General features: G+C 39.1%; 1 protein-coding gene across 1 annotated transcript in view; it reads right to left on the minus strand.

Annotated features, from left to right (window-relative positions):
* Positions 1-12,073, minus strand: part of zmat4a (zinc finger, matrin-type 4a) — a 157,648-nt gene extending 145,575 nt beyond the window's left edge. The window contains exon 1 of the mRNA XM_062417087.1: positions 11,987-12,073. Coding sequence (XP_062273071.1) covers positions 11,987-12,073 — 87 coding nt within the window. The remainder of the gene's footprint in view (positions 1-11,986) is intronic.
* Between the last annotated feature and the right edge of the window lie 815 nt (positions 12,074-12,888).

A 12,888-nucleotide genomic window follows, 5' to 3' on the forward strand; every position in this document is an offset into this window, starting at 1 on the left:
TTGTTTGGGTCTGTTCAGGTCGACTGCATTTTGAATCAGGTCTATTGTGCTCGGGTCTATTCAGGTCAGGTCTGGCTGTGCTCGGGCCCCCCCTCGGATCAGGTGTCTCTTTATTTTTTGAAAATTAATTCATGCATGCTGGATTCAGGTGGGGTTTTTCCACAGGTCTATTTCAGACTGAATGCAACTGTTCCAAACATTAACTGAGTGGTTATTAGTGAACCATGACAATGAAGGTCCCGTTAATGAGATTTGAACTTAAAACCAGATGTTTTTCTTAACCTATCTGAGATGTGAGTAGTGTCACATCATAGAATGGGTTTCTTTTTCTAACAGGGATTTTGTAATGGCATAAACTAATTACAAGATAATAAAATGCTTCTATGTGTTGTTCTGAAGGGAAGTTACTTAAGATGTATTTGGACATATCATTTTGGGGACCATGTCACAGACCACAACTGCATCTGTCACAATTATTACGTTATCGACTTATCGTACAATAACGGAATTATCAGCATCATCATGTCTATATATGGACTTATCATATGATACATGGACATAACCTTGATCATTTTTTTGGCCTCAGTATTGCCACACTTCACATTAGCAGCTAAGAGGTTATTCATGTCACATTGGCTAAGCAAGTAGTGTCCTCCATTCCTCACTGTGTACGTCCTGAGTGGAGACTGTAGAAGAATTAAAGGTAAATAACTCTGTTCCCAACCATAATGACAGTCTGTGTTTTGACAGAAGTGTAGTGCCCACTCTCAAATCCTACCCCCGCCCCCACGCATTTTTGAACAACAAATCGTCCAACAGAAGTAGTTATCGTGACAGGCCTAGTTGCTGACCACAACTACATTAATGACCTGCTAACCCTGCTGATTCTGTCCAGAGCTTATTTATTCCAGATTTCAGTGATTGGGTTTAAGAGTGCCATGATGATCTGAGTGTCCAGTCAGAACACTTTGTAGCTTAGCTGCTGCCGAAAGAGTCAATTAAGTTGGAAATCTCTTGCACTTCATATTTCATGTGTGTTTGCAGAGTGCAAATTAAACTATCCAAACTAAAATGTGGAATCTGCATAAACATTAATGTAGTTGTGAGAGGTTGTGGTCCTCTATTAGTCCACTATTTATTCATATGCACCATATTTCTGTGTATGTCCTCTCTCATTGTGCCTGGCTTTTCAAGTGAAACAGATGAGTTTTAAATGGCCAGCGCAGCAGAGAAAATCAATCACTGATACGGTACAAAAGCCAGAATTGTACTTTTTAAAAAGGAAAGGTAGTTATCTTGCTGACCTGTTGCTGACAGTGAATTATGATGAGGAATAAAAGTGAGCTCAACGGTCGAGAATTTTGGAAGGCTTCCAATGAGGTTCTCTGGAGAAAAGATGGCGTAAAACCAAACGTAGGCAAGAATACTCAGGCTGAAAAAAAAAGCCATCTGTGAGTCACATGACAAACACTCAGGCCGTCCTTCAGTCCTGAGTGGAAGATCATGCTGCCCTCTTAGACACCCATCTACACTGAAACCTACCTCTTAGAAACAACACCAAAGATACAAAGATGAATTGGAGTGATTATAGATTAATCTCAGACCATTATGCACAATTTCATATTATTACTGTAACATGAGTCGGAACCTGTGGCCACCTCATTTACACAGCTAAGCACAATGTTTCATCTTTGTCCCAGGAGTGTTGAGTTGGTTAACTGGTTACTGGGGTGATGTGTTATGTTAAACTGGTACCACTGCTTTAATATTCTAGCAGCTAGTAGCAAATATTTTGTGCTTGTTTTGATTATTTCAACATGAAAAACAAAGAAGAGTTTGTGCTTTTGATTTGTTTTCAAATGCATGGACACCAAAACTTCCACTGGAACCCAGAATATTATCAGTATTATTTAGTTTCTTTGTATCAGGGCCTGAATTTCAGTGCAGGATTGTGAGTTTTGTGCATGGTTTAATTGATGAATCTAACACTTATAATGCAGAAAAATACTTCAGATGTTTATAGCGATGTATATCACTGTTCAGCCAATGTCTGCACTGGATATGTGCAGATTACAGGACGACTGACTGGAACCACTGCCTTAGGGCTGGGCAACATGACCAAAATCTCATATCCCAATATAGGCCATTTCATATTCTGATAACAATATATATCCTGATGTAGCCCATTCTAATTGAATAAATAGTTGGTCCATGTCCGCACAACCCTGACCCACTAATTTAATCCCACTGGATTAAATTAGATTACTCTTATTGGCTTTTTACTCTAGTAGCTTTTATTGCACTTACAGTAACATAAAGAATGTAGCTGTCACCTTGAGTTCTTCACCTGGTTCACTGTCTCTCTGTGAGCAGCACAAAAAAAAAAAGAGCATTTGACCGATGAAATCTGTGTATGCTAGATAACGCTAAAATACTGAGGACATGGTAAAGGTGAGTGACAATGAAAATAAGTCTCCTTTTCACTCATGTGAAACTATTTAGAGGCCCTGTAAACAAATAACCTCACACTCAATAAAAGCTGTTAATGAACGTAAAGTCAATAAATATCTACTGTAATTGCATATAAAGTTAATTAAAATTTGTTAGAACTAAAAGGACAAGATTGGTTGAATATATTAGCTTGAACTTAATCACAGCTATCATTGCAGCAGTGTTCATTTCATCAATGAAAACTGTGACAAAAAAGTTTTTATTTTTTGTCAACCAATTAATCAATAATGTTAAAGACTGACTAAAACCTGCTGTTTTAATGCAAAGTCTTCCATGTATCTACACTCACAATTAAACACTATAGTCCCGCCGATAATCTCTTATTCAGAAGATGATTTAGCTATTTGATCTGTTGCGTCATATTTTCAGTAACATTATATCTGTTATGCTGGTGATGTTTGTGATTCTTGAAACAGATTTCTGGACAAAATGAATCTACAATCCACTGAGAATTAGACAAGAAGTGCTAACTATACAGCTGGACAAACTAGGAAAACATGCAGGAGGCATACTTGCATTTATAAAAAGATAAGTCAATGTAATATTACCAATTGCTGGATTTTACTTTTAGCTGTCTAGCTTTGTTGTTGCTGTCAAGAAAGAATGAGTAGATCAATTAAGATGAAAATAAATATAATTATGTCAGCCAATATTTTAGCTTCTCGTCTCAAGTTAAACCCAGGCAGTGAACAGGTGAGTGACTGATGAGCTGTTGTGCAGTGGAGTACATGGGGAGTTGTGGTAATGTTAGGTGAACAGAGAGGACAGAGAGGAAAGGTTTCTGTTCAAACAGCAGAAGTTTGCAAATGGCAGCAGGATTTGCTGAGTAGAGTCACTTGTATTGTGTATTAAACTATTGTGTATCACTGCAGAGCAAAGAGACAGGGCCGCTATGTGTGTGAACAAGTTAAACAGCACCTTTTCTACTGGAAAGCAGAACTACACTTGTAACTATGGTAACTGTACACAACAAAAGATGGACATAAAAATCACTAGTATCCATATCAGGATTGAAAAAGTCAGATCAGTGCATCCCTGAGGCACTGAACTAATCCACTATCTAACTGTATCCACTAACTTAATCATCTTCATCATCGCATTCCTCATCAGCATCAGTGTCCTCATCATCCAATCTCCCATTGCAAGGTGTGTGTGTGTGTGTGTGTGTGTGTGTGTGTGTGTGTGTGTGTGTGTGTGTGTGTGTGTGTGTGTGTGTGTGTGTGTGTGTGTGTGTGTGTGTGTGTGCGTGCATGCGCACGCATGTGTAATCACTGCTCTCACCGTCCTCTGAATGTTGATTACTTTGGTGCTTGATTGCAACAGACCTCATTCTGAGTCTCAGTAGAGGTGCCATGCTCAGCCTAACTGACAGTCTGGTTAGTCTTTGCAGTGTCAGGGTGGTCCACTGCTTAGTGACAGGCAACACAAGGCTCAGCAGCAGGTAATGTTATCTGTGGAAAAGGTCCTGTGGCATAGAGGTACTATCCCTTTAAGAACTGGAAGCCCCCCACAAATCACCTGGACTGTCATTTCCTGTTTTAAACTCCCACCAAATTCTATTTCGTGGCATATTTGCTCTTATTCATGTTCATGCTTTACTACAAAACAAGAAGTGAAAGGAAAAAGCCAACTGATAATACCAGGAATATCAATCTTGGCTTGCTCTGGATGTAATTTTTTTTTCTTAAGATAGCAAAGTCAACTTTTGTGAAGAACTGTCCCTGCTCTGCCTCAGACTGGCTCGGACACTGATCTTCTTACCCTAACCATCTCACACCTCATGCTTAAACCTCACCAACCTTACCCGAGTACTAGCCAATCAGACGCAGAATAGGGCGAGTCATTCTGTTGTCATTCTGGGAAAAATGTTTTTGCGTACTGTATGTCGGCTGATAAATAACAAAGAGTAGCACTAAAGAAAAACTTAAGAAATGTTTGGTGTAATTGAGAAACACTGTCGCCATTCCATAGTTTGTCCACCAGAGAGCAGTGACGAGATAATTTTTCACCTGTAAAATATCAATACATAAATTCCTCGGCCGTAATTCTTAAAATAATATGACAAATATTTATGTGTATACAATTCTTCATCTTAACCAAGTAGTTTTAGGGTGTTTTCAAACCTATTTTTTACAATGGACTTTACATTTGCAAAGTAGTACAAGACTACGTTCTGTAAATGGTAACATTCATTTGTGGTGGGAATATGATCCAACCTTTAACCCAACTACTAGGTGTTTTCTGCAAGTTTGAGTTTAATGAAAAACAAAAAAAATGACTACTACAACCACAAGTTTGAAAATGCCCTTAGTAACGTAAATTTAACCAAACCTCAGCTTAGAGGTAGCACATAAAAAAATGCTCACATGAACTGTTACACTTAATTTGCAAAAAGAGCCATCCTGACTATAGAAGGAACCATACTGACCATATTCTTTATAAAATGCACTAAACAAACAATCTATTTAGTGGTTTAGGTTGAACGACATTTGTATGACAATGAATGATATTTTTAATGTGGTTACAGTAGTTTTAATTTCTAATTGTTTGGGTTAATGACTGCATTCATATGGACTTAGGTATCCTGCTTATGGGTTTTGATCATGTGGAGCACAGAGAAATCTGGTTATTCATATCTCTGTATACATAATAAATACTAGTATCCCAGTTACAGATTACTGCTATTTGCACAGGTGCTTATGATGTTTACAACACAAACCAGCTACAGATTTGAATAAGTAAGCAATTTGATGCTTTCTCCCATCTAATCTGCCAAGTATATTTCATTCTTTCACCACAAAAAGACAAACTCATTTTCTTCATCCCTCCAGAAAAGAGATTTTTGAGTGCCGACATTGTTTGTGTTTCTGTTATGTCACTTGGCTGAAGCTGCACACGCGCAGGTAGTCAGAAACCAGTCCCAAAGTACTCCAGTCAGGATAACCAGACTTCTCAAAACTGGGATAAAGGCTTTCTGAAATCAGGATATGATATTTACATGCACAAACCCAAAAATAACATATTTCAAAAACCCAGTCATAACCAGGATACTCAAATCCATGTAAACGCACTCAATTACAGGCCATCATAGCTCAGGGGGACTGCAGGGATATTCAACTTTTGGTTCCGGTTTACTTTTAGCTCACTGAATTTAACTTACTGTCCTTTCACAGTTCACTATTAGCTCTGCTTTAAATCGAAAGATCTTACATGTAGATACACAACTGCAGGACATTTAGTTAGTAAGAAAGGAGCCACTGTTGGTATGACAAAGACAGCAACTATCTGGCCTCTCTGTGCACACTATGATCTTTGAGGTCCATAAAAACTGTTACCTCCATCATCAGCTGCAGCATTTTGTCCAGCTGGTGCTCCGGGGACAGTGAGAAACTCGCTCCCAGGGGGGCAAATTAATCAGGCTGTGAGTGAGAGTGAGGTTGCACACTCACAGAGAAGAGACTGTACTTCCCAACCTAGAGCCCTGTGTGCTGATCTGCCTCCCATTCTATCTCTATCATCCTGCCACATTGGCTTTGGGGAGGGCGAAGGCAAGCCAAATTGCAATGCCATGCCTCGAGGTCAAAACAATGAGTAGTTACTTTGTGTTTGCTGCTAAGTGGCCTATTCCCATGCAGCGTGACCTAAGCGCTGTCCACAGATCTGCTGAGTGAAAACATTAGCACGCGCGCTGGGCAGACTGCCTACACTTCAGTAATATAATCAGCTTGGTGTTGAGCCAGTGCAGACATTTAGGGCAAATTTGAGTCGGTGCGACAATAAAATTGTGACACTGGTCAGCCTAATGACATTAATTCTTTCTGGTGTGGGCATAACATCAAGCTGGAGAATACAAACTCAAATCATCTGCTTTCAAGGAAACACTACAGCCTGAATATCACCACACACACACTAACCTGTTGCTAAACACTGTAAATTCAGTAGCACTTAGATTACACCCCGTACAGCTTTCTACTGCTAAGTGCTTTGTCTGATGAAAGTCTCAAAGCACTCAACTATAAGGTGAAGCGTGCTGATCCATATACTAACTCTTAACATTTAAAGACTCCCTTGCTGCAGCATCAGTCATCAGAGAATACGAAATACTATATATTTTCTCCTGAACATACAGATTAAGTACAACCAATTACTTATGTGTAGCATTACATGAATGTGGAATCATTATTCTAAAGTCATTAGGTTATATATGACTTATCAACCTCTACTGGTGACAGAAAAGGAACTTAAGAAACTTTCACTCTCTGACACACACAGCCTATGAAAATAGTTGTGTAAAGTCTAATAGTCCAACAATTGTAAGTCAGTGTGATTGATATATGAAACACTAGAGGGCTTTTCATTTTAAACGACCGACACAAGAAGTGGCAATGCCTGGCCGAGGTGAGTGATGAAGTTACAGTCAGTCAGGGACAGACATTGGCGTTTATAGAGATAGTCCCTGTGGTCCCGACAAAAAGTTATTACACTATGTCAGGCAGGAAATCATCCAAAGTGTGGTATCATTTCAAAAAAATCAAGTCGTCTGCATTCAAAAAGTCGCAAACCAATCACCTCATTCAGTCAACCTCAAACATGACTTATCTGAAACATGTAAGTAGCCTAGTTAACCAGCTTTAGCCACCTAGCCCCCTTTCTGGTTGTTCTGACACATTCGGAATCATTACTGCTTTTGCTGTAAGCATTGTCGTAAACAGGTTTTGTGTAAAATACATATTTAAAGGCATTCATTCTCAGCCTTGGAACTCAAACCATTTTCTGATGCCCACCAAAAATAAATAAATAATTAAATGAATATCCGAAACCTACAACGACTACTCCACTAAAAACTTGAACTAACAAATATAAGTCCACTAGGAAAGTATTTGGTTGGGGTCAGCCTTATGGGGCGCTCAGACCAAAAGCGTCTGACGCGAATTGAGCAGCAAGTCTACATAGAAAATCAATGAATGAAGCGAATGAATGAATCAATCAATCAATCAAGCGTCTGAAGTGAATGAATGAATGAATCAAGCGTCTGAAGCGGCGCGAATAAAGTTGGAAAAATTGAACTTTTCAGGCGACATCACGCCACGACATCCAATCAGCGGCGAGTTTCCCCCGACGTCACAAGCGCGAATGAAGCGAATGAAGCACTGATCCAAAAATTGATATTTATGATCAAGCGGCGCGATAGAAGCGATTCAAGCAATTTTTTTCGCGTCTGAACGCACCATTAGTTATGTCATCTGTGGCTACCAAGGAGATGTCAGTCATTTGGGTTTGGGCTTAGAGACGACAACTTAGTGACAGGCAACACAAGGCTCAGCAGCAGGTAATGTTGAATGCTGTGTTACAAACTTGTGGCGTTAACGTCCCACTGCAGAATGATGCTATTCAGTCTGCTTCACATTCGTCTATTGAAGCAGGAAAGTTTCAAATTGTATGAGCATTATTTGTGAAATCACAACTAGGTTGGAGCCAATCGTGGTCCAATATGCAACTTAAACATTTGTGATGTAGAAACCTGAAACCTACACTGCACATATACTGAGAATAGACTCTTGGTGAGGAATGAGACATCTTTTTTTTCAGTAGATTCACATTTGAAATTGTTGCTGATGTTTTCTATAACATAAACATTTACATACTCACTTCATCTTGATTTCTAACTAGGTAATTGTACTTTTTTGGCAACAAAATCATATCAAACACAAATTATTAATCAAATCAGAGAGCTTCTAAAGGTTAAAGTATATCTTTGGTTGTTTACCAGGCAGGAAAGTCCAATGACTCTGTTGAGTTGGATCATGTGAAATGTAGGACCCAGTGATCTATACTTCAAACTAACCATCAGGATATCACAGCCTATACTGCTACTGATCCAAATCGTTGTTTCGTACCCCAACTCAAGGTGCTCAAGAAAAAGGTGCTCTATTCCCCAAATTTAAAAGGTGTATACCTCTCTGCATTGACTAAGAATTTGTCACATATGACTGACACCAGATCCATTTAATAAGGTCAGTATACTGATAAAAGATCCACTTCTCAGAACATTATACCCCTACGCAAATGTCAAGATTTCCCTGCACTTGGCACACTCACACACTTAACAGTCACATTCCTGGGAAGTCTGTAAGTGTCTAGAGCTGTCCTGATGAAATCAGCAAGTGGGGTCAAAACTTCAGCGAACACCATTCACACCAACACAACAAATACATGCACAACAACCAGTTTCTACTGTTCTTCGTATTTGCCACATTTCTATTTGAACGCTCATCTGCAGAATCGGACAAGCAGCCGTTATTTTTTTCATCCAGTTTGACGAAAATAACTAAGACCTTGCATTCATATCAAAGAACTCGAATGTGTGTTTTAAGTTCATGTCTCATACCCTGCATTTCATTTCCCATTCTGGCCCTGGCCCTCGCAGACTCTGCATGATCACAGCGATGCACTTCAGACACATTGAAGTACTTTTTATCGAAGGCTGCGAGGGCTCAGTCTGCAAGTCCAGAGGGCAGTCATATGGATTCACTGGTTATCTCTGCATCTGTTGCATCAATTCTGACTTTAAATTTCTCTTAGTTCGCCCCAGTTAAATACTTTTAAAATCCTAAATTAAAATCCTTGAAAAAGTAGCGTATTTGTCATTGATTGTTAAATATTTCATTGGATCCAATCTTTGCATGTTAGATTTGAATAAGATACAGTTATTACAGTAAGTCATTCTGCTATTCAAAGGCCAATCTGGACCCTTTTGGGGTTTATTTAAGCATTCTGCTGTTATAGGAAAAAAACTGGAAGAACTGATCCATCACCTTTAATAAAGAACACATCTTCTACGTCTGTGATGTTTTCTTCAAAAACCACTTCTACGCTTATTTCTTTTATTTCTATTCACTTATTGGAGCTCTTTGTTACTTGTGCTATTTATAAAAAATAAAAATAAAAATCCTGTGACCCATCTCAGTTGACCTTCTATGAAAGTATAATGGAGACAGAGCTGAAAACAACTGCGGGGAAAAAGCAGCACAGGAACAGGGCAATTTTAACTTTTACAAAAGCAAACAATTACTGATGACATCGAAGCACCGAGCTTCAAAGTCTTTTATTTATAGGCATCGCAAATTACAGACAGCAGACGGGGCAGGGAAAGTGGGGTTTTTTTCGTGTTTTTTCTTCACCCACTCCAATTTTCTCAGAAATAGAAAAGATGACTAGAGGGCCTGAAAAGACGCATCGAATCGCTGGAATATTAAAAGAAAAGGTCGATGAAGGAGCTTTGTTATCCCAGGCTGTTTGTAATGTGTTGCGGAACATTAATGATGGAGACAGGCTTGTGTCACAGGAATAAAACAAATATTCTAGAGGACACTTCCATGGTGCCAAGACGGAGCCATCTTGTGGTTTGCACGAGGAGATGGTGATGGTGATGATATCATGCAGCCTCTCGGGGGGGAAAGTCAACTTTAAATGAGGCAGATGGAGATGCAGCTCGGAGCGCCTGGTTGGTGAAATGCTGCATGGTTCTTTCTCTCATCACCCTGGAGGCTGCACAATAAAATAGATCATCCATATCTGGATTTTAAGTATGAGTTTAACTGGTGCTGTAGGAGAAAAGGAAGGGCTCCTATTTCAAAATAAAAGATCTAGGTCTGTTTGGAGACACTTATTCATAAAACAAGTGACAGCACTTTACTGAGGATGCTTTTCTATGTATGATCACACACTTTGGAGCTCATTTCACACTTCACTGAGTGCTCTATTTTGATGTGAAATCTGATCTTGAACAACGAAACAGCAAAAATATTGAATAAACTGAAACTTAATCAGCATTTTTAACTGATAATCAGTTAATTATTTAAACTTAACTTTACTGCTACTAAGTTGTCCTACAGTCTTCTATGACAGTGAACCGCACATTTTAACATTAAACAAACCTGTACATTTATCACAATTTTTGGACTTAATTAAGTATTTATAGAGAAAATAATCAGCAGATGAATCAATAAGTATAAGTGTATGTTCCCCATAGAGTGGAGGAAGAAACTAATATACTGGAGCTGCGCATGAGGAAAAAACCGAACAAGAATTTAAATGCTGCATCTAATAAAGAAATAAAAAAATAAAAAAAAGCCACCTGAGAGACATCAAAGCAAAGACTGTAACAAACCATCCTCTACATTTTTGTTTTGTTTTGTTAGCTTTCTTGTGGAAATGGACGTTTAAGTCCTGAACGGCAAATAAATCACTGGAAAGAAAGAAGGAGAGAAAGACATGATGGATGAAGCTGAATAAGCTACTAATTTGACCTATTAATACGTTTTAAAGCTGTGTGGCAGACAAATTCATCAGCAACTATTTATTTTAATGATGAGTTAATGGTTAAAAAGCAAAAATTCCAACAATGTCCCGCCCAAATTTGAGGTTTTTTGGTCATATATGATACATGACTGAACATCTGTGGGTTTTGAACTATTTAAAAGATAAAACAAGGATCATCTTAGGCTCTGGGAAATAATATTGAGCATTTTCCACATATTATTGACAGAACTATGAATCAATAAAGCTAGAAAATAATTGTCCCTTGCAAGTATTGTACAGTACAACTTCACGATCGGTCTCTTCTGGTGCTGATGGAGCTTTTATCCACATGACCTCCACTCCAACAGAAGAAGAAAAAAAACAGTTATGTGGGAGAAAAAAAAAAAAAAAACTAGTCGTGATTTCCACGTGTTTCTTCAAACTGTGATGGGGATGATATCAGCTGTGATCCAGGCTTCCACAGAGGTGAGGAAGGTTTTATAGCTCTCTCCGCTGCATCTCTGCTTCTAATCCACCTTAAATGTCACCTTGACAGAATTGACAAGCCGGTCTGCATGCACAGCAAGCCGGGATGGAAAGAGGGGGTGTTGATGCGGACATTATTTTTGCTTAATATTCAGCTCTGTTGGAATGAATCTTGGAAATGTGGAGTAGATTTTAAAAAGGAGATTTTTGTTTCAGGGTGAAAGAGTTTAAATAGCTGCTGGATTATTAAAACTTATTTTATTATATGTAAAACATTGCAAGCCACATTTTTACTCAGGGGAGGACATCCCTTAAGGATCATCTGGGGTGTCCCCGGACGCCCCTCACCTCAGATTGGGACCTGTTCATAAAGAAGCGTAAGGTCAACCTCCTCCAGGCTGTTCTGCTTTACTTTTTAAACCCCCTCTGCTCCGCTCCATCTCCAGCCGGCACGCAACAAGAATCTCGGTAAAGGAAAAGGCAAAGAAATCATCAGCATGCAACACGACATCCATGCTTTTCCCCCTGCAGTAACGCATCTCCACAAAGTCACACTACTCCCCCCCTGCACGCATGCACGGATCTCATCATGCACAGTACTGATACTGAAGGAGGAGAGAGGAAGATGGAAATAAAATGAAATTTCAAGAAAAAGAGCAGGGGAAGTGTGATGGATAAATAAATGTACCTGTAACTCCACGCTGTAGCCCTGATAGAAGTGCGTCGGGAACACTGCCAGTTGATGTTGCACTTGGAGCGAAACTGTATAATCCATTAACCAGAGGATGCTGAATAGCGACAGACTGAGCGGGAGACGCGTCTACTGTTGGCAGCAGTACTACACTGTAGTACAATCTGCCCATGCTCTCCGCCCCGCTGCGCTCCTATTGGCCAGCGTCAGGAAGTGGAGGCTCACATCAACAAATATCATCTGGTTTGCACTTAAAACACAAACAAATACAGATGATGCAGTTATGTAGCTTTTTAGGATAATAATAATCATAATAATAATACTGAAGCCCCCTCTGCCACTTATAAAATGTTGACCTCACAACAAAAGCAATGTGTCTAAATTAATTAATTGTTTGGATTTTTCATAAAGTGTATTTCCAGAAATGAAAGTCAAAATGCTGTTCATAGCTTTTCTATGCTGCCAATAATAAAATCCTTGTGAGAAATAGTGTAGTCTGATCCTTGTTATTTCTTTCATTGGATGAGTAATATTTGTAACAAGCTGCTCTGATCAGGATGAAATGATGAATGGCTCATTGCGATGAACCCCTTTTAGCAACTTTGAGCTCAGTTTTGGTTCTATGTGTTAATCTGTTGTGGTTCACTCTCACCATGCGCTTCAACCTTGTTTCCAACAAGCAGGTTCCAGTGAAAAAGTGACCTGCTCAGCACTAAACTACAAACACATTTAGCGACATAGTTTGTAATGGAGCGTTAAAGTAGCTGAAGTGACATATTTTTCTCAGGAGTTGGTGGAGACCAAAACAGAGCTACAAGAGAGTAAATATTAAACTTACTTTCATCAGGTGGCCACAAGCTGGAGTCCTAATAAATCCTAAATTGCTCTGTGGCTGCTCA

The sequence above is a fragment of the Scomber scombrus genome, chromosome 4 (assembly GCF_963691925.1).
Source record: "Scomber scombrus chromosome 4, fScoSco1.1, whole genome shotgun sequence".
Taxonomy (NCBI): Eukaryota; Metazoa; Chordata; class Actinopteri; order Scombriformes; family Scombridae; genus Scomber; species Scomber scombrus.